Source organism: Elgaria multicarinata, chromosome 5 (genome assembly GCF_023053635.1).
Source record: "Elgaria multicarinata webbii isolate HBS135686 ecotype San Diego chromosome 5, rElgMul1.1.pri, whole genome shotgun sequence".
Lineage (NCBI taxonomy): Eukaryota > Metazoa > Chordata > Lepidosauria > Squamata > Anguidae > Elgaria > Elgaria multicarinata.
The window spans coordinates 47,221,094-47,248,821 of NC_086175.1; the positions used below are offsets into that span (position 1 = coordinate 47,221,094).

General features: G+C 43.8%; 1 protein-coding gene across 1 annotated transcript in view; it reads left to right on the forward strand.

The window, feature by feature from the left end:
- GABRA5 (gamma-aminobutyric acid type A receptor subunit alpha5) overlaps positions 1-27,728 on the forward strand; it is a 66,606-nt gene that overhangs the window by 11,739 nt on the left and 27,139 nt on the right. Inside the window, exons 2-5 of the mRNA XM_063127499.1 lie at positions 3,400-3,521; positions 8,355-8,422; positions 8,752-8,972; positions 26,592-26,674. Of these exons, the coding sequence (XP_062983569.1) occupies positions 3,400-3,521; positions 8,355-8,422; positions 8,752-8,972; positions 26,592-26,674 (494 nt within the window). The remainder of the gene's footprint in view (positions 1-3,399; positions 3,522-8,354; positions 8,423-8,751; positions 8,973-26,591; positions 26,675-27,728) is intronic.

Consider the following 27,728-nt stretch of genomic DNA (forward strand, 5'->3'; position numbering starts at 1 on the left):
AGAGGTCCACAGGAGGCTGGAAGGGGAACTAGAAAGACAGAGGTCATACAGGAGAGGTACACTTGGCCAGAAGCTCCAGAGGTAAGGGAGGCTTCAATTCACATCATGATTTGAAGTAACTAGCCAAATCTTTGGCTTGCAGGCCGTGCAGGTATATTTTAATGCAGAGTTGTCAAACCTCTTTCAGCCCAAGGGCTGAATTCAATTTTTGAGATGCTGAGGGAGAAAAGGGGTGGATTCCAGTGGTGGAGGGAAGGAAAGGCAGAAGGCCCCAAATCTCCACATATTTTAGCTTGAAGCTTTTACTGCCAGTGACTAAGGCCGTAGCTAGACCTAAGGTTTATCCCAGGATTGTCCTGGGGTCAAACCTGTTCATCTAGGTGCCACACAGGGCATCCAGCGCTCAGGCAGGGACGAACCTGGGATGATCCTGGGTTAAACCTTAGGTCTAGCTACGGCCTTAGCCTAAGGAGAGACATTTCAACCTTTTAGAATGGGGAAATAAACTGTGCAAAACTCAGGAACCCCCCTCCCACAAAAAAAACTATCAGTGTTGGGGGAGGGGGTGAACCAGGAACTATCTGGGGATGTTGGCAAGGAGGTGTGGCTATCTGGGGAACCTTGGAGGGGCACCTGATTTGACTCCTGGGCCTGAGGTTCAACACCCCTGTTTTAATGTGACAGATGCTCTGGATTAGTAACTGTTTACAGGTGGCCAACTGTTACTGTCCACCATTGGTTTGTGCAGTTGTGTGTGTGTGTGTGTGCGTGTGGATAATATGGATTCTTTTGTTTAATCCATTGGATCTTTTCCAGAACAATACTTGGCACCTTATGTTGTTATATGTAATACTATCATGCGACTGACAAATTTAGATTCTCGTCATTCTAATTGGTTTGTAATTAAGAAGGTTAGCGGTTATGCTGGTTGTGCTGGTGATGACATGTGTGGAGCAGTTATTTGGTGGGTCTTAATTCCTTTTCCACCCCTGAGGCCATATTTCTTGATTATATTAAGTAAGAATGACTTTGGAGTTGGTCATCAGAAAACCTGGTTTCTATTATGGTTTTGCTCAATGGGTACTTCAGCGTTGATATCATTCTTGCTATTGCTACCAGTAATCATTCAGCAGGATTAAAGTTTTGCCCAAGACTTTGTAGCAGATGTCAGAGTTTGATCCTCTGGGTGCAACTTAATTAGAATGGTTTGTTGATGGTGAGTAGAATCAAATTAGGAAATAACTCATTTGATCTAAAAGTTGCTAACATTTAATTTTGTACAATGTATTCCCCCTCCTATTTACTTGCCCCAGATTCTTGTGACTAACCAGCAGGGCCACCCAAGACATCTTGCTGACTGAGGCAAAGAACAAGATGGCACCCCTTTCCCATTCCACATACAGAGGCCAGCTGGACTGGCAGTCGAATCTTACTTCAAGACTGGCTATGGGATAATATCATCCACTACACCTGAAGTATCAGGCTAGTTTAGAAGGGCAGGGCAGCTAGTGTGACATTCTCAGCTGGGTCCTCCAACAAAGGGGAACAGCCAGGAAGTTAGGAAGGAACAGCCAGGAGGCTGCTATTGCTGTCCCTCCCTCCCCCGCCAGCAACTGCTGCCTGAGACAGTCACCTCACTCTGCTTAAAGGTAGGGCTGGCCCTCCCAACTGGCCAGGACTGTAACAGACAAGGAGGGAAATGTAGGGAGAGCCATGGAGAGTCTAAACAAATGTGGTGCAACTTGATGGGAAGTATATTGCTAAACCAGAAAAAATAATGTTTTTAAAAATCATTCTGAATGAGAGAAAAAAAGACTTCTCACCTTAAAGAGATTAAAAAGCGACAGTTGGGGTTGTGACATTGGGGCAAAAAAATCCCTGACTTTACATATAAGCTGATGGGATCTGAGCTGGCACTGACTGACCAGGAAAGGGATCATGGGTTTGTAGTGTATAGCTTGATGAAAAAGTTGCTGTGAGGAAGGCAAAATCCATGTTGGGGATCATTAGGAAAGGAATCAAAAATAAAACTGCCAATCTATAGTGCTATAGAAATCTATGGTGCTACAACACTTGGAATACTGTGTACAGTTCTGATCACTGCACCTCAAAAGGATATGGTAGAGTTGAAAAAAATGCAGAAAAGGGGCTGGAGCAACTCCCCTATGAGGAAATGTTACAACATCTGGGGTTATTTAGCTTCGAAAAATGGTGAGTAAGGCAAGGCACGACAGAGATGTATCAGATTATGTATGGCATAGAAAAAGTGCAGAGGGAGACATTCTGTCCCCTTCGCATAATACTCGTACCTGGAGGACTTCCAATAGAGCTTAATTGTGGGAGATTCAGGATAGTAGTTCTTCATTCAGTGCATAGTTAAACTATGGAATTTGCTACCACAAATGGCATGATGACTACCCAACTTGGATGGCTGTAAAAGGGTATTAGGCAAAGGCACGGAGATAGGTCTATCAATGCCTACTAATCATGATGGCTATATATTACCTCCAATATCAGAGGCAATGGCCTTAGCTAGACCTAATGTTTACCCCAGGATCATCCCGGGGACATCCCTGTTCATGTAAATGACACACAGGATATCCTGGGAGAAGGCAGGGATGACCCCGGAATAAACCTTAGGTCTAGCTAAGGCCAATGTGCCTCTGTATGCTATGTACTAGGGTACGCAAGTGGGAGGGTTCTATTGCCAACATGTGAGCTTCCCGTAGACATGGAAAGAGTTCCTGAGCATGGAAAGAGTTGTCAAGCACCTCTTTAGCCTGGAGAAGAGAGGATTAGCAAGTGATATGGTACCCATCTTCATATTTGAAGGGCTGTCACATAGATGACAGAGCTCATTTGTTCTCTGATGCTCCAGAGGGTAAGGACCAAACCAATGGGTTCAAATAAGAAGAAAGGGAGTTTCAGTGAAAAATTAGGAAGAACATCCTGGTATGAGCTGTCCAATGAAGGTAGTGGAACCTTTTAAGCAGAGGATGGATGACCACCTATCAGGCATGCTGTACTAGCAGAGTTCTCGCATTGACAGTGTGTTGGACTATTTGATGAACTTTGAGAACAAGTCCGACTCTAGGATTGTCTGAATTTTGATGATGTTGATGATAATGGATGGAATTAAGTCAGGGATGGGGAACCTCAGGCCCAGGGGCCAAATCTGGGAAGCTAGGTGAAAATGCACAATGGCAGATCGCAGTGGTAGAAATCCTCTACAATAAAAGAGAGTAAGCAGCTAAGAGATGTTACATTTTCTGCAATCCTCCTTAAAAAGCTGTTCTCTATTGAATCCGAGATGCTTACGATATCAAGACAACCTCTAACCCATCAGCTGTCTCTCCCAATCTTTATTTATGTTGTCTCCAACCCTCCCCCTTTTAACAGCTTCTCACAAATGCCAACAGCTTCAGGGAAACATGATACCAATGATAACATCACCATATTCACCAGGCTTCTGGACGGCCTACTGGATGGATATGATAACAGGCTTCGCCCAGGCCTGGGAGGTATGCTAGATGTTCCTACAAGTATACACCTTATTGGAAGTGCACTATGTAACAACAAAAGAGGGGGCTTTTTCAGTGGTGGCACCCTGGTTATGGAATGTCCTTCCCAAAGAGATGTGACTGGCACCCACATTACATGCCTTTCAATGCCTGGTTAAGGTATTATTATTTTACCAGGCATTTTGATTTGAGAAATGCCTTGGCCTGCTGTATGTTTTTGGTTAGTGCCTCTTGTATTGTTAATGTTATGCTTTTATTGTGTATTTTAGACTTTGTGGGAAGGGGGGTGTAGACATTTTATTGTTTATATTTGCTGTTCAGTGCTTTGGATTATATTGAGTGAAATGGGAAGGAATAAGAAATATTTTAAGTAAGTGAATGAATAAATACATCATTTTAGAGAAAAATGCTTAAAACAGCATGCAGTTGTCTCCCAGTAAGAGAGGGATGGGAAATCTCTGACCCACATGCCAGGTATGGTCACCAGGAGGTCCCCATCTGACTCCTGTCCTTGTCTCCAATTGGAGATAAGGGATTTCCTCTTCTCCCTCCCCCATTACAAAGGAGGCTTTTAAAAAAAAGTCCATTGGTGATGGTGGAGGCTTTTAAAGCCTAATTACAGAACGGGGGCATTTGGCAGGGCATGAGGAGAAGCACTGCTAGTGAAAAAAAGGGCTAACCCTCCCCTCCTCAATCCTATGGCCAGCCCTCAAAACATCACCCCCCTGTTGCATTTAGTTACTGTTGTTGTTTTTAAAACAACAACTCCATTGCTACCAATGGTGGCTTTTTAAAAGCTTGATTGCAGTGGTACAGAGCTGATGTCAGTGTGTCTGAGAGTTAGCATGTACATGAGTTTCAGAGGTCTGTACACTCATGTTGGAGTCACATGCCAGGCATGGGGTGGCCCCACCCACTGCTGGCTTGTGGCCCTGATGTGCTTGTCCAGAACCAATTCACTCATTGGACTAAAAAACTTTCCCCAGCCTTGCAATAAGAGATTGGCCAAAACATATGCAGAGAGCAGCAGAAATATGCCTCTTCCTTGCAATTCTTTGGTTTCCTTTCTTTTTGAATGTTAAAAGGGTTTTGTTTTTGTTTTTTCATTTTTAAGTTACAGCTAAGAGCATTTTCAAATAAGTGTCCACAGCACTGGTAATCTGTCACGCTGTGCTCAGGACAATCATGGAAAAGTCAGATCACCTCTTCTGTGTGTGTGTGGACATTGCAAAGAAACTGGGAAGTGGGGAAGGTACCTGATGAAAGCAATTGTGGTGTCTTTGCTGCAAGGCAGTATGAAAGCCAATCACACTAAAGTTTGTTTTTTTGTGTAAAATATTTATACTCCATCTTTAATACATTTTTTCAAGAAATCCTTAAAGAGCAATCCAAAGACTTCTGGGGAGAGAGAATTCATGGTGGAGGAATTACCCAAGCTCTGCTGGCCATGTGCTGACAGGGCACATGCTTTTTGCCATTACTACCACTGGAATACCAATGGTGGAACCTGGGCAGAAAGAAGGCGGCTCATAAGGTCTGCTCACGGACCTCCATGTCTGCAGATTGAGAGGGATATCTGCACCTTCCACTGGCTGTTGGGATACTCTCCATCATGAATCTTGGCCCTCAGGTCTTTCATTGTGCTTCAGAGGATACTGACAAGGTTGAGCATCATGCTGCTTCCTCGGGGGATGGGAGGCCAGTCAGTACCTTATCCAGGGCCCTCCCAGCATCCTCTGACTCACGAGGTGATACTTTGGCAGAACCATCATTTCCCTAGCCTTGCAAAAGGCTTAGACTGCAAACTCAGGTGAGGGTCCTTTAACAGTCTAGTCAGTTCTTCTGGAGGGGCATAGAACATGCTATAGCTCTCATCAATCTACATAAGGCTTTAGTTGGCTCCCTGCTGAGACAACATCCTTCTATTGTTCTAGTAGAAGACAACTTTAGGTATGAGGGTTTACTTGGAGCTATCCAAGGTCCTGCATTCAGCTGTCCTCTGCATAAGAAAGCTTCTGCCTTGACTTTGCCTGCTGCACCTTGACTTGTCTACCTTGACCAGACCTTATCTGCATGTCATGACATTGCCCACTGCAACTTTGACTACTTTACTTTACCTATCTTGATCTGACTCCATCAGATTCTACTGGTTTCCCCTGCTAGCTTCAAGTACCACATAATAGACACCCTCACAGGATTTAAAACAATGCTTCATAAAAACAAAACAATAAAAGGCACCAATCATAGCATAGCAGAAATCAACTAAATGCACTGACTCCTTAAAATTTAAAGGCCACTTAATGTCCTAGTAATCAAATGTTTTCAGCAGGTGCCTAAAGTTGATTAAAGTAAGTGTTAGTTGATTTGGAATATGGAGAGAGTTCCACTGACATGATGCCACCATTGAGAAGGTCCTGTCGCTGGTAGCCACCTACATCACCTTAAATCAGCAGTAGGTAATCTGGTTCCCTCCTAATGTTTTGAACTATAGTTCCCATTAGTCTCAGTCAGCATAGCCAATGAGCAGAGATTATGGCAGTTGTACTCCAAAACATTGGGAGTTTACCAAGTTGCCTACCACTGCCCTAAATGATGGAGGCATCCAGATACAGGCCTCCAACATCTTCTCTGGTTCCCATGAGAGACTGAATCCTTCAGATATACTTTGGTCTTATTCGTAATTGAACTGATATTAAATAATTGTAGCTGTTTACTTTATTGTTAATCATTCTTACTTCTGCCTTTTATGCTGCATATATATAATTTTATGGTAGTTTTGTTTTTCTTCTGATTTTGTATTTATATAATGAAAACTACATTGTGAAGGTTTGGCCGTAAAAGGTGGCTAAAAATATTGTAAATAAATAAATACGTCTATGCACACCCACCCATCCCCTATTCCAGGGTAGGAAGTATTTCTGGGAAGTAAAGTTAGTGTACTTATCCATAGAGTAGGTTCTTTCTTTTAGTATCTGGAAAGAAACAACATAAAGCATTCCAGCCACCTGTTTTCAGATAATTACATTTTATCTCTTGAATCACAAAATGGTACAGCAGGCAAATTAATTATCTAAGTATCTGATAGTGGCTTGTTACATTTCCCTCAACCTTAGAAATAGCGGAATGGCCCCAGAATTTCTAAAGATGTACAGGATTTTATTTTATCTGGCAAAAATTGTGGTGTAAAATTGGTAATCAATATCCAAATTACTAAACCAGGTTTTAACAGTTGGTGAAATTCGCCTTTGTCTCAATGATCTAGTATTTATTATTAAGCTGTCATTTTATGAATTAGGGGGAAAATAGGGGGCATCCCTGAATCAAATATAAGTTGTGTTGAAAAATGGTGTAATTACTTGAAGGACCTGATGTCAGTGTGATAGAAAGCCATCGTTCTTAGTAGAATTACACAAATTTTAGCAAATACAGCCACCTTGTAAAATTGCACGCTATTAAATGTCTTAATTTTACCATCCAAACTTTTTCAGAGCAGTGCAAACAGACTGTTTGGTCTTCTTCAGATCTAAGCACTGTCACTTCACTCCAGTGATCTCTTTGTGGGAGCTGGGCACTAATGCAGGTTACCTGCCCTGGAAAAGTTGTCCCATTTATTTCAGCGGAGAGGCAATTCTGCGGTTGCATCCTTCCGTACACATAGAGATTCCCATCTATTGAAGCAGCTCACACTCTCAGGAGCTGCATGTGCTTGGACCCAATCCTGTGTTGAGTTATAGGTGTTGTTTGCCACTCAAGTGCAGGACTTCCCCTCATTTGCTGGCCTTGTAGGCTTAGGGGTTCTACTACTGCCAGTTAATTCTGTACTTCTGTGATTTATGTTCAGCACCAACAAAGCGTTGGGTGCTGTATTTAGCACAGAAGCGATATTCAGTGCCAGCTCCAGGCTTTTGAAGGCCCTTGGGCGAGACACCCTCAATGGGCTCCTCCATGCACAGTGAACCTACCTTCTCACCACTATTTTCACCAGCTGCTCTTGCTTCTCATCCTCCTTCCCATCACTGCCATCCCAGCAGAGTGCCAGTGAGCAAGTGGACAGCAGCAGCATCTACTGCTCCTCTTCCTTCTTGCCGTCACTGTTGTGAAGGTCCAGGGGGCTCTTATCAGTCATACCTACCCTGGATGCTAGCCCTGGATGCTTAGACATTGTATAGCATTAAGCAATATGGTCAGGATATGATTGCAGGACAAAGACATGGCTTGATATGGGTGTAATTAGTTCGAAAACTCCTTAACTTCTAAAGCAGGGGTGGGCCTTTTTTCTTTTTTGCCCAGAGCCAATTCCCTGAGTGGTGGTGAATGCTGGCGGTGTGTGGGGCCAAAGCCAGAACTGGGTGGGACCACCCTTCCTCTCTTTTCTTCTGCCACCTCATTTTCTCCCCCTCCTTTTCACTCGTCTTCGCGACCCAGCAGGAAGATCAAGGGGGAGGGATCACTCTCACCGGAGTGAATCGGAACACATGAAATGGCCTTATACTGAGTCAGGCCACTGGCCCATCTAGTCCAGTATTGTTGACACTGACTGGCAGTAATGACGCTCCAGAGTTTCAGACAGTTTTCCCAGTCCTACCTGGAAGTGCCGGGGCTTGAACCTTGGACCATTCGCATGAAACACATATGTTCTACCATTGAGAGCACATCTGGCCCTCCTTATAGTCTTGGCTTGCAGAGGGCTTTTGAAATTTAGCCGAGGGCCACAACTTCCCCACCCGTTTTAATGCTCTTTAACTTTAAGATTAAGTGCTCCCAGATCAGTTCTGAAAATTGCCTTTTGATCCAGTAGGTGCTGATTTACTCTCTGCATTTCTTTTGCTGTAGAGAGAATAACTGAGGTGAAAACAGACATCTACGTCACCAGTTTTGGTCCAGTGTCAGACACCGAAATGGTAAGTTGCAACACTGAAGGTCAAAACAAACATTGCTTTAAAGCTGTGTTTCCCTATTTTTACTCTAGAGTAGGTGCAGGGCCCCCAATTGGGATCCTAGTGTGGGAGGGTAGGGGGGCTTTCATGATCCAGATTGGGGTGGGGGGTGGGGTCTGCACTTACTTTAGAGTAAAAATGAACAAAAGATGTAGCCGCTAGACCCAGATTTAAAGTAATGTCTGATTTGGAGCCAGAGACGTTTTTGTTGTTATTGCTCAAGTAACTTTAAAGACTGGGATCTGTTCGTATGAGCTGTGGCGCTTACACGATTGTCTCTTATTTTATACCAGGAATATACTATTGATGTTTTTTTCCGACAAAGCTGGAAAGATGAAAGGCTTCGGTTCCAAGGCCCCATGCAACGCCTCCCTTTGAACAACCTCCTTGCCAGTAAGATCTGGACTCCAGACACTTTTTTCCATAATGGTAAAAAATCGATCGCTCACAACATGACCACCCCCAACAAGCTCCTACGCCTTGAAGATGATGGGACCCTTCTGTATACGATGAGGTGAGGACGTTGTGCTTGCTCATCTCTTTTGATCCCCGTTCTGTGATCAGTCCCCCTTTGCAGTGCCCTGTGAGTCTTCACAGGTGAGTCAAGGAAAACATCGCTTACCCATATTTATGAGAATATCAAAAGAGAGTGGGAAGCATAATCGCGCTTTACAAGTAGCAATTAACGTACTGCAGCTGAACAATGCTGATTTCCTTCTTCCTTTTTTTAAAAAGGTATTCTCTGAAGAGCAAATGATTCAGGCTTTTTCCTTTCTTTGCCAAAACAGATTGGTACGTTGCCATCATAAGTATTCAAAGCTGATCTGTTGATCTTGATCTAAGCCGGAAAGTTGAATCTGTCGTTGGTTTGGTGCGTCTTGAATGATCAAAGGGCAGGGTTTTGCTCGTTTCTTTTACCATCCTAATTTAATTAAAGAGGCTGCGGCTGTAGCTGGTGTAGGAAAGAGGCACCATTTTAGCAGGCACCTTCTCCCAATCAAGCGAGTGCTTCGTTTTGGTCTTGGTGAACGTGATCAATATCAGAACCTTTCAAGACTCTGGTTCTCTTCTGGCCGAGCAATATGAGAAAGAAATGCCATCGCATCGCAGCGAGATGTGCACGAGCGATAGTGCATAAGCTCCCTCGTGGCCTGATTATTTTGATTCTCATTGCAAATACACATTCAGTAATATTCAAGCTGGTATCAAATGCGCATTGAAAGCCTGATCCCGTGGGTTGAAATTCAAAGGATAATTGAAAAGAAGTGATGGCGACAAACTCTGAAATTAGGTGGACTTGCAATGATGAACCGACGTGTTCTCCTTCTCCCTCCTGAACTCATTATGAGCTGAGCTCAAACTCCTCAATTCTTTGTTCCTGGCTCATAAGGAATTTGCCTGCTCTGCCACATCTCTGCTAATGCAGACGTACCTTTTCCCTCCTCCAAGACGCACCCGGCAGTGGCTGCAGTGACAAAAGGTCTCCTGGTGAGGCTTCCGTTCCTCTCTGGGAGTTTGCTTCTCACTAGTAATGTCTAGGTAAGAGCTGGTGTTGCCTAGCATGTAAGAGACTGAGCTACAAATCAGGAAGGCCCCAATTCAAATTTTGCCTCTGCTGTGTTTTACTAGGTAGCTTTATGCAATCTTCTCTCTCTCTCTCTCTCTCTCTCTCTGCACACCCCAAACCTGCAGTAAGGGGGAATAATTATTCCTGACTTACCTTACAGGGTCATTGGAAGGATTACAGCAAGATAAATACACATAAAGTGCTTTGATGCTGAGTACTATAAAGTGCAAGTGGGACCTGTAACAAAATGTTGCAGTAGGCAAGTGCACTTTTCACTGTTCTACTCAGCCAGCCATGCTTCCCTCTGCACTAGTCCATACCATTCACATTTCCACCTGGTTTTCCTTTCTTTCCCCCAGTAGCCAGCCAGCATTCTATGGCTACTCAGTCCTTACTGGGCATGTATTTTTCTAAAGATATTTTTTAGTAGTTCTGCATGCTTTGGGGTTTTCCCAAGCCTGCTGAAACATCCCTGTTGTTGCTCCATAAGCAATAGCACTCCCACCTGAACATCAGAAGTAGAGAGAATGACTGGATACATGTGTCACAATATCAGGGAATGCTCGCCTCAAAAGCCAGCTGAGAGCCACTGTGGTGTAGCGGCTAAAGCGTTGGACTAGGAGTCGGGAGATCTGGGTTCTAGTCCCCACTCGGCCATGGAAGCTCACTGGATGACTTTGGGCCAGTCACAGACTCTCAGCCCAGCCTACCTCACAGGGTTGTTGTTGTGAGGATAAAATGGAGAGGAGGATTATGTACACTGCATTGGGTTCCTTGGAAGAAAAATGGTGGGATATAAATGCAATAAAGAAATAAAATAAAAGGCAGAACTCTGCGTGCCTTTCAGCCCGGATTGAATCCCTACCATGGTTCAGGGCAGGGAAGTATTCTCCTCACCCTTGGGTGGGCTGGATTCCACCTATATGTGACTTCTGTCCCCTGGCTCCTAGTGAGACATCCCAAAGATCTGGATGGGATGCCTTTGTAGTAGGGGACTGGTTCTCCTTGGCTCCAGAAGTAGGAGAAAGGCCCTCCCAGTGAGTCTCAAGTAGGTGTGTTGAAGCTCAGGCCTGTGGACCAGGTCTACCCTGCCTGGGATCACAATCCTTTCCTCCAGGGTTCCCCAGATGGCCACCTTCTTTCTCCAGCTCTGCTCCATTTCCCCCTACTCTTGATTGTTTGGTTGTTTCCTGGCTTTTGTGAAGTTCCCACCTGCACCCCATTCATTCTAAAAAGCTGAACTGCTTCTCCCAAGGCTTAATTGCTGGTAGTCAAGTGCTTGGAGCTAAAGTATGCTGGTCTTCCCTGGCCTGCCCCTTTTTGTGTTTAGCCTTGCCCCCCACTGGTTCACAACTCCCAAGAGCTTTTCCAAACCAGAATCCAGCCTTCAGGCTGAAAGGGGTTGGGCAGCCCTGGTCAAAAGGATCCCTACAGGCTCCTCTCCCCTGTGTTTGTATGTGCTCTGGGCCTTCGGGCCACCATGGATTCTAGGCTAGGGCTGCTGAAGTTTCCCCTCCTTCCATCCCAGTCTTCTGGGTGGCCTGGCTGCCCCCCTTCCTTGACTGTGGCAGCTGCTTGTATTGCTGCATTGGGGCAGCGCTGGGATATGGGAGTCTCAACACTAGCTGTCCTGCGTCCTTTTTGGTCCACGCATGTTTGTATTCAGCCAGGCCGACTGAGCCTCCGGCCCACCAGGGAGTCCTCCGCAGCCCAACTCCTTTGTCAAAAGAACAGAAAGATGCAAAAGGTCTGTAATTTAGAGGACGCGTTTGCACTTATAGGCAGCTAAAAAAAGAATGAAACCAGCTCAAGCCGATGTTATGCGAATGCTGTGATTTGGTGACCTTGTTGCCCATTTCCATTCCCGGCTCTTTCCTGTTCTTCTTCCTGTGGATTATCCTCTGGCGAGGGTATTGATGGCTAATAAGGTTTGAACAGAAGTAAGTTAGCTATACTGAAAAGAGCATGGCAGGAGGGAGAAGGCATAATAAGGCAACTTCAAAGGAAATCGAAGCATTAGACTTGCTTTAAAACTTTCCGCCTTGGTCTCACTGACACCAGTTTTTCAATTCCCAAAGCTTTGTTCCTTATAGAAGAATAGCATGTCAATTATACCTACAGACATTGCCCGTGAATTCTCTGTTCAGGACCAGCATCAATTGTAGGCATGGTCAGGCACACCTGCCAAGGGGCCACACCCTAGTCGGGTTACTCTTCCCCTTTACCAACCTGCTTGTTCACCTGCCCCTCGTTCTGGCCCAGAGAACAGTGGTGGTGAAAAGGAAGAGCAGTAGATGCCTTTGCCTACTTACTCACTGGCTCTCTACCTGTCAAGCAAACAAGTACTAGGGAGTACTAGGGAGAAGATGAAGAGCAGCAGCTGCCGTTGACAATGGCATTGAGAAGGCAGACTCACTGTGCGTGTCATAATAATAATAATAATAATAATAATAATAATAATAATAATAATAATAATAATAAAAAATTTATTTGTTACCCGCCTCTCCCTCTGGATCAAGGCGGAGTACAACACAGATGCCAACACCATAAAATACATGTAACTAATTGAAACATTTAAAACTAATACATTATTAAAAGCAGCACATTATTAAAAAGGCATCTTAAAATTCAACTGGGTAGGTGTGCCGGAAGAGGTCAGCCTTTATGGCTTTTTTAAATACCAGAAGACTGTTAAGTCAATGAATCTCTCCTGACAAGCCATTCCACAAACTGGGAGCAGCAGAAGAAAAGGTCCTCTGGGTAATAGTTGTCAGCCTTGTTTTTGTTGGCTGGAGTAAATTCTTCCCAGAGGACCTGAGTGTGCAGGATGGATTATATGGAAGAAGGTGATCCCACAGGTAGCCTGGACCCAAACCATGTAGGGCTTTAAAGGTGATAACCAGCACTTATACTTCGCCCGGTAACTAATGGGCAGCCAGTGAAAAGATTTTAAGACTGGCCATCAGACTGGAAAAAATCAACTTATATCCCCATACAAAAAAAGGGAAACACTAAAGAATGTTCAAAGTATTGGACAGTGGCACTTATTTCACATGCCAGCAAGGTAATGCTCAAGATCCTGCAAGGTAGACTCCAGCAATTCATGGAATGAGAATTGCCAGATGTACAAGCTGGGTTTAGAAAAGGCAGAGGAACTAGAGACCAAATTGCCAGTATCCGCTGGATAATGGAAAAAGCCAGAAAAACATCTATTTCTGTTTTATTGACTATGCGAAAGCCTTTGACTGTGTGGATCATAACAAACTGTGGCAAGTTCTTGGTGGTATGGTCATCTTGTCTGCCTCCTGAGGAATCTGTATAACGAACAAGTAGCAACGGTAAGAACAGACCACGGAACAACGGACTGGTTTAAGATTGGGAAAGGAGTACGGCAGGGTTGTATACTCTCACCTTACCTATTCAACTTGTATGCAGAACATGTCATGCGATGTGCTGGGCTTGACGAATCCAAGGCTGGAGTTAAAATTGCAGGAAGAAACATGAACAATCTCAGATATGCAGATGACACCACTTTGATGGCTGAAAGCGAGGAGGAGCTGAGGAGCCTTATGACAAAGGTGAAAGAAGAAAGTGCAAAAGCTGGGTTGCAGTTAAACCTCAAAAAAAAACCAAGATTATGGCAACCAGCTTGATTGATAACTGGCAAATAGAGGGAGAAAACGTGGAGGCAGTGACAGACTTTGTATTTCTGGGTGCAAAGATTACTGCAGACCCGGACTGCAGCCAGGAAATCAGAAGACGTTTACTTCTTGGGAGGAGAGCAATGACAAATCTTGATAAAATAGTTAAGAGCAGAGACACCACACTGACAACAAAGGTCCGCATAGTTAAAGCAATGGTATTCCCCGTAGTAGCCTACTGCTGCGAGAGCTGGACCATGAGGAAAGCTGAGCGAAGGAAGATAGATGCTTTTGAACTGTGGTGTTGGAGGAAAATTCTGAGAGTGCCTTGGACTGCAAGAAGATCAAACCAGTCCATACTCCAGGAAATAAAGCCAGACTGCTCACTTGAGGGAATGGCATTAAAGGCAAAACTGAAGTACTTTGGCCACATAACGAGAAGACAGGATACCCTGGAGAAGAGGCTGATGCTAGGGAAAGTGGAAGGCAAAAGGAAGAGGGGCCGACCAAGGGCAAGATGGATGGATGATATTCTGGAGGTGACGGACTTGACCTTGGGGGAGCTAGGGGTGGCGACAGCCGACAGAAAGCTCTGGCGTGGGCTGGTCCATGAAGTCACGAAGAGTCGGAAGCGACTGAAAGAATAAACAACAACAAATGTGGTCACCCCTAGGTGTACTGGTGACCAGCCTGGCTGCCATATTTTGAACTAGTTGAAGTTTCTGGACTATTATTCCGGACTAGGCACAAAGGTAGCCCTATGTAGAACGCATTGCAGAAGTCGAGCCTCGAAGTTACCAGCGTGTGCACTACTGTCTTTAGGTCTTCCAACTCTAGGAAGGGGCGCAGCTGGCGTATCAGCCAAAGCTAATAGTAGGCACTCTTGGCTGTCACATCTATCTGGGCTGTCATTTGGAGCAGCAGATCCAGAAGCACCCCCAAGCTGTGAATGCAGTCTTTCAGGGGGAGTGTAGCCCCATCCAGAACTGTTTGACACACCTCCAAACCCAGGTTGGGGCCTTTGACAGCAAGCACCTCCATCTTGTCTGGATTCAGCTTCAGTTTATTTTTCCTCATCCAGCCCATTACCGCCTCCAAGCAAGGGCCCTTAAAATCCTGCAGTTAGCACTGATGTTCAGTTTTGCTTTCACACTCAGAGCCAGGATATGTCAGCAGCAGCCCCTGTGATTCAGCTGTTGCTGAACTGTACATCTGCAGGCAGAAACTGGAGTGATGGAGGAGGCATTGAATGTTTGAATCAAAATCAGCATGCCCAGGAGGACTTTTTAGGGAAAACATTCAAATATGTAATCTCCCGCCTGAAGTGTGAAGTGGTACTGAGCAGCGAGGAATACCTGAAGCTTGCTTGCTGATGGTGTCTGTTGCCTTTTAGCACAATCTGTGGTGTTAAATCAGTGTTTCCTACAGTGGTGCATTGAACACCCTAGAAGTGAAGCGCAGGAGGTCTACTGTGAGGCCTGAGGGATGGGAGCAACTGCAGGTATAGTTATGAAATCTCACTGAAACTGCATGGGCAGGAAAGGCCCTGATGGAACAGAATGGAAAACAACAGATTTGATTGAATTTGGGCTGGATAGGCCTTGTGGATAGGGAAATTTGTAAAATTAATTCACAGAATTGGAGTATGTGCAATTTGACACCTCTTTTCAGTACAGTTGCATCTCTCCCCCCCCCCATTAATGATGGGCACATGGCCATCTATTTAAATTGGGGGAAAAGGAAATCTTGATTTAACTGATCATCTGATTGTATTAAAAATGTGCACTGTTTTATCAATGCACTCAGGCGCACTGGTAAAACTCCATGCAAAAAGAATTTTAATATCAGTTTTGTACTTTTTGCACTGTTTTATCAGTGTGCATCAGCAAAACACCATACAGGACGCAAAAACAAATGCATTGATATGCATAACCAGACCAAGGCCTTTGCTAGACCTACCTGGGAATCTGTGTGGGAGGAGGGGCGAGCCCGTGGTACAAGTAGCGTGGGCCGTCGCTCCAATCCAGACATCAGACACGACAGGCTGCAGGAAAGCCCCATCACGTCTGCCATTTTAGTTTGTTTGTTTAACGGGGCCGCTGTGCAGGAATGCTCAAGCGGCAATGGTAAGGTGTTGTTGTTGTTTTTAAAAAATGTTGCCACTCCCCCCCTGCCCCAATCTCCCCCCCTGGCTGCGATCTTTCCCCCTGCCCCAATTTCCCCCCCCCCGGCCACGATCTCTCCTCCCCCCCGTGGCCATGGTAAATACTGGGCTACAACTGGAGCCTGTTACCCTGAGGCAAGGGAGGGTTGACCCCTGCCTGAGCCTCGGATCCCCTGTGTGTCATCTGGACGCACAGGGGTGAGCCCGGGGTTCACCCCGGGCTAACCCATGGTCTAGCAAAGGCCCAAGGGTCCATCTAGTCTAGGGCTCTGTTCACAGTTGGTTGGCCACTGTGTGAACTAGATGGACCCTTGGACTAGATGGACCCTTGGTCTGATCCAGCATGACACTTCTTATATTCTTAACCTCATCAAGTCCTCCTCCTCCTCCTCCTCCTCCTCCTCCTCCTCCTCCTCCTCCTCCTCCTCCTCCTCCTCCTCCTCTTCTTCTTCTTCTTCTTCTTCTTCTTCTTCTTCTTCTTCTTCTTCTTTTGTTTTGCAGTATTTTATCAATATTCATAAGTGCATATGCAGATCAGCAAAACATGGTACAGGTTGAAAATATTGATGCAATTATATGTATGATCGCATCACAAAAGATACAATTAAATGGAAGGAGCTGCTGCAACAACCTTTACCTGTCCAATACTCTGTACAAAATTTGAAAAAGAAAAATGGATCAATGGAGAATTCATACTGCACCCATTCCACTTTGGAAACAAGTGGAGATGATTCAAAACTCCAAAATCTGGAGGGTGGGGAATTCAGATGAGCAGAATTGCCAAAAGATCCCTAACTGTGGCAAGCGTTTGCTGGCTGTGTGAGTTGGTTTCCATCCACTGAGTAGGGGATATCAAGTTTGCCAGCTCCCCTAGAGGGAAGGAGCTTTAACTCATTTTTTATGTGTCCTATGAGGAAAAGCTTAATGAACTGATATATTTAGACATGTGAAAAGGAAAACAAGTTGGGCTGTGCAGGTACTATTCAAATATTTAAAAGAGATATTTATTTATTTATTTATTTTATTTATTTATTACATTTTTATACCGCCCAATAGCCGAAGCTCTCTGGGCGGTTCACAAAAATTAAAATCATCATAAAACAACCAACAAGTTAAAAATACAAATACAAAATACAATATAAAAAGCACAACCAGGATAAAACCACGCAGCAAAATTGATATAAGGTTAAAATACAGAGTTAAAACAGTATAATTTAAATTTAAGTTAAAATTAAGTGTTAAAATACTGAGTGAATAAAAAGGTCTTCAGCTGGCGACGAAAGGAGTACAGTGTAGGCGCCAGGCGGACCTCTCTGGGGAGCTCATTCCACAACCGGGGTGCCACAGCGGAGAAAGCCCTCCTCCTAGTAGCCACCTGCCTCACTTCCTTTGGCAGGGGCTCACGGAGAAGGGCCCCTGTAGATGATCTTAAGGTCCGGGTAGGTACATATGGGAGGAGGCGTTCCTTCAAATAACCTGGCCCCAAACCGTTTAGGGCTTTAAATGTCAATACCAGCACTTTGAATCGGGCCCGGACCTGGACTGGCAGCCAATGAAGTTGTAAAAGGACTGGCGTAATGTGATCTCGCCAGCCAGTCCCTGTTAGTAAACGGGCTGCCCTGTTTTGTACCAGCTGAAGCTTCCGGACCGTTTTCAAAGGCAGCCCCACGTATAACGCATTGCAGTAATCCAAACGAGAGGTTATCAGAGCATGGATAACTGTAGCTAGGCTATCACTGTCCAGATAAGGGCGCAGTTGGTATATCAGCCTAAGCTGATAAAAGGTGCTCTTTTCCACTGAGTTCACCTGTGCCTCAAGTGACAGTTCTGGATCGAAGAGCACCCCCAAACTACGGACCCGATCCTTTAGGGAGAGTGCAACCCCGTCCAGGACAGGGCAAACATCACCTCGCTAGAAGATGGGTGTCCTGTTTGGACAAATTGAACACTGCAAATGTTACTCTGTACAGCACCATGTACATTGGTGGTGCTATATAAATAAATAAATAAATAAATAAATAAATAAATAAATAATAGATGGAATTTACAAAGAGAATTTGATCTCAAAAATGCCAGTGGAGGCCATGGGGTGGGGCGGGGCAGATACCATTGAACCTAATCATTCTGGAATGAAGAGTTTAGAATCATAGAATCCATCTATAAGGCCATCAAGTCCAACCCCCTGCTCTTCAAAATAGACAACTCTTTGTAAAGTAGGACACCTGGCCATCCTAAAACCAGCCTAGGCTTGGGCTGCCTAGCCTTTAAAGACTCAGAAAGGAAGGGAGTTTATGAAAGTTCTGCCTGTGATGTTTCTACTATGATGGCAAATGCAAGGGCCCCTTGATGTATGTTCAGCATTTCACTAGACAACTGAACCAGTGTTTATGTAGAGTGAACATGTATAAGCTTATTATAAAACCATGCAACTAGATTTAAGTATTAGCTTTATGGCTAATACAGGTAATACAGCCTGACAGCACAAATTTAAGGCTGTACATTTATTTTCCGCCCCTAGAGGGGAGCATTGTCTATAAGTAAATTTGGAACTAGCTACTTTCACAAAGAATAAAATGCGTACAAGTGCTAACAGTGCTGCATCTAATTTGTGTGGTTGTATATGCTTACAGAGTGGGGGGAATAATAAAGATAAGCCACTATTATTATTATTATCATTATCATTATCATTATTATCCAATACTGTAGATCTGCATAATATACAAGAAATGAAACTGGCAAGGAGGAGATGTGCAAACATCTTTATAAGCATGATTTCTTATTTATGTTTAAGAGGGGAATGATCAAGTAAGATTCTTATTCTGCAAAAGAAAACATTAAAACTCATTGAATTCCAGAATAAAGAAGTAAAGTAATGCTTTGATGAACTTTAAACAAACCCTGGCAAAACTTTCTGGGCATTTGCCATTGGGTATGATTATAGTAGACCTATATACTTTTAGCTATGACATTGCAAATAGCCCAGCAGTCAGTCCATGCCAGGTTTAAATAAAAAATGTCCTTGCTACTTCATTTGATAATGCCGGCCAATTGAAATTGAGTGTAATATGTATGATCTCCACTTGATGGCAGCACAGGCTCATTTTTGGTCACACTGAGCCGGTTCTCTATTAATAGAGAAAGACACTTTATATTTCATTAAGGCTTGGTTAGCTTGCATCATATGTGTACGTACATATGTGCATATAATGTGCAGAATTAGATGCATGTCAATTTAGACTCCCATAACACATTTAATAGAAAACTGATAGGCACGGTAATGTTTACTGGATATGAACATGAGTTAGTGTGGAATTAAGGAGCTATTTTTAGTGCTTCTGTAGCATGGGCTGGCTTTTCCTCTCTCTCTCTCTCTCTCTCTCTCTCTCTCTCTCTCTCTTTAAATTATCTCAATTTTAAATCTAGTCGGTTCTCTTCGGAGACAAACTAGCATGCCAGATGTTTTCCCTGCACAGCTGTATAATCTCTTGTAGGGTCTAACGGTGGCTCACCCAGCTGCACTTTAATAAGCGCGACCATTAGTATTCCCATCAAGAGCTGCTTCCACTGAAGCGCTTTTCTTTAATCAGCAGGTTTTAGGTCCGGCTTTGTTATTAGTCTTTTGATAGCACCTGATGTTATTGTACAGAATGGGAATGAGAAGGCCCACAAGGGAGTAAAATAATAATAATAATAATAATAATAATAATAATAATAATAATAATAACACGAGATAAAGCAAGCTCCATGAACGTGTTATGGTCTAAGCTGGCTCTTGGAGACAGATGTCCTGGGCTTGCGAGGAGAAAGGGTCAAGCTCCTCTCTATCTCAAATTGTGAGATGGAGCAGAAGAAAGATGTTGCACATGATATGACTTTCATATCTTGAGGATGAATATTTAGTGTCCATGGCAGGGAAGAGAGGATCAAGAGGTTCTATGAAAATGGCCCAGTAATTTTTAGCATGCGGCTTAAAGGTATAAATAAAACAGACTTTCTTGCCTGGGCAACCCACCATGGAAATAGGTCCATTCACTTCATTAGAGTTTACATCTCAGTGAGTTGTCTTAGAAGGCATGCCTGCTTTGCAGCTGTCTCTGCTTCTCTTCAGGACAGTACTCCACAATTGGGTGCTAGCAGAAAGGCCCTCAGGAAAGGCAGGGGCCTCTTTGCTTCTCCTGAGATGCTTCTGTGCCAAAGTGAAAAGCAAGCAGTACATACCTTGCGTTTGGACCTATAAACCATAAGGCCTGCAGCCTTCTTTCTGTATGTTGGGACCATGAGAGTTGGAGGCCGTTTGCGATTATAAACGAAGGGGAAAATGTTGGAGATAGAATCTCTGCCACATTGCAGTGGCTAATACATCAGACGTGCAGTGACCACATTTTGTCCCATACAAAAGGAGGACTTGTGCAAAGCAGTTCTAATTTTGACTAGGGAGATGGATTTTCTAGAAGATTTTAATTTGGAAACATTTCCAGTAAATGTTGCAATGCCTTAAACGGATTGGAACCGAGCAAATTTATATGTGTGTGTGTGAGAGCATGTGTGTGTGTTGGGCATCATGTGAGTTGAACAGCTACTATGTATAACAACTGGCCATTGCACACATTCACTGCATCTTATGGAAAATGTGCATATAATCTGTTGATGAAGAGGATACGTTCTCCAGGCATTATGCATAATCCCTAAGAGACCTTGGGGATTGTGCATAACTTCACTGCCTTTTGCACATTCTCCAGGTATTATGCATAATCTCCAATGGGCCTTGGGGAATATGCAAAATGAAAGCAGTCCTATAGTCTCAGAGCAGATCCTCAAAATACCAGAGGCTCCATTCTGCTGTCTGCCCTGTTGCAAAAGACACATAGGGCAGAAGTGTGTGGAAGGCAGAGCCTCCTGGATTGCTCCTCCAGCCACAGATGGAGGAAAAATCAGTCCTGCCCATTGCTGGCAATGGAAACCAAATTTTTAGACCAGCTCTTGAGCTGACGTAAATGTTTTCTCAAGTCAGCAGCTGACAGGGCTTCAGATCCCTCAGTTCCTTGGCCACTCTCTGCCATTTAGCACACTCCAACACACCCGCTTCCACCCTCCACAAGGTCAGAGTTCTAACCTCCAAGGGACCCCCCACAGAAATCTCTGCAGTGGTTGGGCGGAGCCAGGAAGTGCCCTGACATCAGAAAAAAACTCTCCATGGCCGGAGCTTTGACTCAGACCTCAGAGGGATTTTTCTCAACGACCCTTGGGATGCTGTCTAGGGACCACTGTCTGGCGATCATAGGATTGCTCCCTAGATGTTAACTTCCAACAAACTCCAAAGTTTTAGTTGGACAACATGCTCATCTGCCAATGTGCATGCGCTTGTTCCAGCTAGTGCCACAGTTGGATCCCACCCAATGCATTAATTTTATTTCTCGAAATGGGAATTTTTCCATGAAAAACATGCGGCAATGGAAAAACTCTCCCCTCCGCTCCCGGGTTTTTATGATCTGTAGACACTAATTGCTATTGCTTATTGGCTACAAGCTGATGCTGGCCCTGTTTCAGTGGGGTGTACAGTAAATGGTTTGGTTATACTGTCATTGACAGCTGTGCAACCATAATGAATCCACAGCTTTTTTTTTCTTTTTCTTTTTTGAGAAGGGGACCCTTGGCAGGGGACCCTTCTCAACTCCTATAAAGACTTTGTAGTAGCTCCTCGATGAAGGTGTGTGCGAGATGTAGTGATTCCACAAGATGTAATGATGGCCCCCAATTTGGATGGCTTTAAAAGGGGATTGGACAAATTCAAAACAAATTGCGTTGTAATCAAGTTTTATTTATGATTTTAAGCTGCCCTGAGTGCTGTGTTTTTTCCTGACAGAAAGCAGGGGAGGCTGGTGGGTCCAGTTCTGGGGTTGAGTTACAACCAGTTAAAACCAGCCAGAAGTCTTAAAGGAGCTATCCAAGGTGCTGAACCCTATCCCCAAATGGCTAGTTCCTTTAGACTTCTGGCTGCTTGTGACTAAAACACAGGATAGAATCTCCGTCCAATCAAAATTGGAGCCATTGGCCTCCCCTGGTAGGAAAGTTGCCCTATAAAGCAAATCAAATAATAATAATAATAATAATAATAATAATAATAATAATAATAATAATAATAATAGGTTACCAGTCATGATGGCTATGTGTCACCTCCAATATTGGAGTCAGTATTTCTCAGTATACCAGTTCCTGGGGAACATGAGCTGGAGGGTGCTATATGTTCTACTTGTGGGTTTCCCATTGGTATCTGTTTTGCCATTGTGTGCTGGGCTAGATAGGCCTTTGATCTAATCCAGCACGGCTCTTCTTATGTTCTTAAAGGGAACCCTTCAGGACTGTAAGCCTTTTGTACACCACCAACAACAAATCAAACCCTTGCACCAGTGAGATTCAGAGGCTGATGCAGGAATTTAGTAGGTAAATTAACATTTGCACATTTGCATGCATTTCTTTGTATAGTGTATTTTGATTTATGGTGATCATTAGCAACGGGAGAACAGGGCTCATGGGCCTTTACCCAAAAGGTGATTGCAGCTTGTCATGCGAGCCAATGGCTTGTCATGTGAGCCATGTGTGGCTTGTCATGTGAGCCATGTGTGGCTTGCCATGCAAGCCAATGGCAGCTTACAATGTGGAGAGGGGCTGGGAAAATATGCAATGACAGCCGGACATCATGGGATACATTCTACTACTACATGTTTCAGAAGGGGAATTCAACATGGAGCTGTTATTTTCATGTAATTCTGCCCTGACTGGTGTGGTCCTTGCTTAGTATGATGGGCTCCTTTTCTTTCATTCTTTTCATATGTGGTTGCAGCCAGGTGTTGTGGTTATATATACAAGATCTGGTGGGGCTTATGCTAGGGTGACCATATTTGGGAAACCAAAAAAGAGGACACCTAGTTTGTGTGTGGGGAAGCAGCTTTCTGAGTCCTGCAGAAAGTACGTTATTCCCCCGCCACCTTAAAGAACCCGATTGGAGTGGAGGAGGGGAAAGGATTTCATTCTGCACCACCACCATCCACTCCAATTGGGGCGTTTTCTATAATGTCCATGAATGACCCACTTTCCCCTTTAAGACCTCAATTGGAGCTCGGGGTGGGGGAATGATGTGCCTCAAGAAAGCATGTCATTCCCTCCTGCCATGCTAATGGCAGCCTTAAAGGGGAAGGTGTGTCATTCCAGGACATTATTGAAAATTATAGAAAATCCCCCCTGACACCATGGAAAGAACAAAAACCAGGACAAATCCGGGGAAATCCTGACAGTTGGTCACCCTAGCTTATGCATCCTTTCTACATTGATAGGTAAAGCAGGAGTCCCCCATCTTTTTGTGTCAATGGGCCTATTTGGAATTTTGAGAGCGTGTCAGTGGCACTCAGACAAAATGGCTCCCATGGGGCAGATTGGCCATTCCTAAAATGGCTGCCGCGGTTTGTCCATGGCCAGTTACAATACACCTATTTCCTAAAAGGCAAACTGGTGAGACTAAACACAAATTAACTTTCCCAAGAACAAGTAGAAGGCAGAGGTGGGATAGAGGCTCCAAAACACAAAAACACTTTTTTGAACCTCACATTTTCTGCACAAACCAATGTGGCTCAGAGACAAATAACTTGGCCAAGAATGTCACATGGGGCCCAGAGACATTCTTAGAAATAAAGATGGCACTGGAGACTGGTGTTTTGCTTTGCAGCATGCCAGATTCCTAGTTAATTTCTTGTTTTAGATTAAAATGTCTTTAAAAACAAACTAAAAGCCAGGAGAGTTGGGGAGCCAGGTGGGTACCAAGAGAGGTATCCCGGAGTGTAGTGCTGTCCATGGGGACCACATTGGCAACCCCAGGGATAAAGGATTTGGCTCAGCTTTTGTAATAAACCTCTTCCATGATGGCAGTCCCAATTGCCCACTGTGCTGAAGGAGGCATCTGCTGACTCTAATAAGAATAATACTTTGTCCATGTGCAGCTACTACTATTTGAGGGTTTTGAAAGCACTTCACCAACACACACACACTCACATACAAATAGTAATTAAGCCTCATCACAGTCCTGCAGTAGCAAAGTAGTAATGGTCAGTTCTTCTAAGTATCGAAATTTGCACATACTGCGGCTATGAGGAGTTGCAGACACAGAATTCTGAGTGTCCTTTGCTCAGCTATGCTCCTGCACACCCTAGACAGGAACTCTGGAGCGCAGGTGGCAGAGAGCTAGAAGAGAGTCAGGATAAATACAGTCCAATGTGTGACGTTCACTTCCCTGCAGAAGGCCTCAGCTAGGCTTGCCCGGCTGGAGTCCCTTAAGGTTGAAGCAGGAATTAACACTGGCCGAGAGCAAAGCAGGGACATTTTTAATGAGATTAGAGGAAAGTGGATCATGTCAAGTACGCAAAATATTGAACAGTGAACAAGAAACGAAAAAATCAATTTGGCAACTTTCTAACGTTTCACCTGCTGTGTTCCTTTTACAGCAATTTGCTTTACAAGTACAAAGTTGGAGAATGACTAGTTTATCATTCCAAGACGAATTTGTAAGCATCCTGGTGTGGGTGCTAATTCAGAGTTAACTCTTGTAAATCTCACTGGAAGAAAGCTGGGATTGTGTCTGTTCTATAGCATGTGCATTTTGCTTTGGCAAAAACCTTGGTATGGTGTGTGGGTTTGTTTTTTTGTTTGATTGTTTTTAAAAAATCTCTATTAAATTTAGAAAGCTAGATATCTCTGAAAATAAAAGACTAGACCCAGACTTCATCAGTATTTGCTTTTAAACACCATTGTCTATAACGCTGGCCAAATGCCATCTTTTGGAATTTCTTCCTGTTGACATAGTTGTACAGAAACAAAGTTTTTATTCATATTTTAAGACTTCTTTACAGAATTAAATCATGTTATCCTGTGCATTGGTAAGCAAGGTGTAGACCAGCCTTCCTCAACCTGGTGCCTTCTTATGTTCTCTACGACTCCTGTCACCCCTGACCATTGGTCATGTTGGCTGAGGCTGATGGGAATTGAAATCCAAAACGTCTAGAGGGCACCCCGTTAGGGGAGGCTGGTGTAGATGATAAGCCCTGACCGACAGAATGGCCAGTATGTAAATTTCAGGAGTTATACAATATATTGTCAGCTGCGTTCACAGGATTTTTGGTTTAGTAGGACTGAGCAGACTGCTGGTGCACACTGGCTGTTCCATCTTGCTTTGCTCCTCCTTTCATGCTAGCAGGTAAAACTAACGAGGAAGAGATAATTTATGGTGGTGTCTGAACTCTGCTTAATTGTTTGTTGCTCCCAAACAAGCCAAGATTCATAAGCCAACAACATGCTGCTTATGATCTTGGCTTGTTTTAGAGCAGCAAGCCAGAATCCCATGTCCAGTCATTACAAGGTCTTCTCTGTGAATTACAGCCAGCATCAGTCAACATGGAGGAGGCTGTTTTGGAAGGTAACCTCATGGCCACTATGACCTCTGCTCTGCTTATCTCTCAGCGCCAAACGAAATGTTCTGCTAATCATGCATAGCAGAGCTATGGGTGTGGTTGGCCTACTGAGTTTAAGCGAACATGGCCCTGATTCAAATCGGGACCATGGCAATTTGGGAGGGGAAGTTAAGCTTCCCACCTTTCTCCCCCTGAAACTTCAGGGGTGTCATTACGTTTTGTTTTGTTTAAATGTTATTTATTTATTTCATTTAAATCCCACCTTTTTCCCCCTCTAAGGAACCCAAGGCAGCGTACATAAGCCTCCTCCTCTCCATTTTATCCTCACAACAGCAACCCTGTGAGGTATGCAGTGCTGAGAGTCTGTGACTGGCCCAAAGTCACCCAGTGGGTTTCCATAGCCAAGTGGGGACTAGAACCCGGATCTCCTGACTCCTAGTCCAACACTTTATCCACTACACCACACTGGCTTTTGGGATTCCTGGAAATGGATTTTCTTTTTTTACACTATAATCTCCCTTCCCAAATCACCACAATCCGAGACTGATTCAGGCTGCACGTACTTACACTCAAGAAAGTAGAGTGATGTGTGTGTGATAAACAAAACCTTTCATTTGGATCTCATTCAGTTATAAACAGAATCTGCCATTGATCACATCCAGAGAACATAATAAGACTCAAACAAGCCTTCATTTGATGTGGCCATTATTGACAATACTCTTACTCTGAAGGGTACTATTGGCTTCACTAAATAATAAACTTGGATGGGAACTGAAAGGTTGACAGGACCGATGCTTTGCCAAACGTAAGAATGTTACCAAAAGCATTTTTTATGTGGAAATTTAACAAACTATCCCCTCTTTGGGTAGTATCCAGTGTTGTTACAGTGCCATTGTTATTCATATTGCGCTAGCATAAACCAATGCTAGCGCAATGTCATTAAGGCTTGCATGGCAAAGCGAAATGACCACTTTTCCCCGTTACCCCCAAGCACTAGTGACATTGGTTTACACTAGTGCTGTGACAACATCGGATGTTACGCTTTGTCTGCCAAAGTTATTAGAACTGGTTAAAAACTAAGATCGTAAGGAAGTGGTTAATTAAGCTGAATGGAAAAAAAGTCTATCATTGATAAATGATTAAAGTTCCTGTTGGTATCCTAGAAATCATTTAATTATGAAGGGAATAAATTTAAAACACACTCAAACATTGATATGGTGTATATGGTACAAAGTTATTTCTGTGTGAATTGAAAGAAATACTTGGATTCAGTCTCAATCTCTCTTTCTCTCTTTCTTTCTGTTAGATTGACCATCTCTGCTGAATGTCCCATGCAGCTAGAAGACTTCCCCATGGATGCCCATGCTTGTCCGTTAAAATTTGGAAGCTGTAAGTGTTTCATTCCCTTTAGTAAGATATAGGAATAATATATGTACGGGGCTTTTGTGTTCAGTCAGAGCTTCATGGTGAAGAAGCGCCATCGGACACGCTTGCCCCTAATTATTCTCCATTTGGTCTAGCTCAGGAGTGGGGACCATTTATGGCTCAGGGATGCTTGAGGAATTCAGGATTTCTGAACTCCATCACAAAGCGACTTGACTCACCCCTCCTAGCATTATGTGCAGAACGGAACATAGCTAACCACCGCATGTTGTACATCTCCAAGGGCTGCGATGAAGTTTTCGACTCAAATCACACACATCAAAATGCATTTAGAAATGCGTATTTTGGGAGAAAACATGTCTAGGAATGCTTATTTTGAGAGAAAATAATTTAAAACATCTATTTAAACGCTGCTTTTCATGTGGAGTTTAAAAAAAAAAAGCCAAAAAAACCAAAACAAAACAGGATGCAACAGAAATATGAGTGAACATATGTGGCAGTGAAATAGACTAATCCATTCAGCCCCTTCCCAGGCCACTATATATGGTTGCTTCCCTATAATCCCAATGGCAATCATGGCAAAACCCACTCACTGTGTATACTGTGATGACCTTGTAACTAGCAGCCAGAAGGGTGAATTGACCTCATCTAAAGTGAACTGAGTTAACAGCAGTTGTGCTGTGAGCTATAAGCAAAGGCTGCATTGCCAAAATTCCTCCGTTTCTGCTTGCATCTTCCTGCACACTATCAGTGTGGAAGAGGGTGCTTGGGATGCATTTTGTTTCATAATGAGAGAATGACTGTGTGGCACACTGATTCATTAGGATCTAGAAGCAGCACTGCTTGTTGATGCGTGTGACTGAGGGATTACGTGTGTCCTGGGGGGTTTTATATTTATGAGAAAATGATGATTCTATTAAGTCTCAAATTGTGTTAGTACAGTAGCTTCATGTGTACTCTTATATAATGTTCTATGCAAACCGCATAGCTTTTCAATAGAGGCACAGACATTCGTAGCATTTTCTCTTTGGTAATCCATAGAGCTCCTTCTGATGGGTGC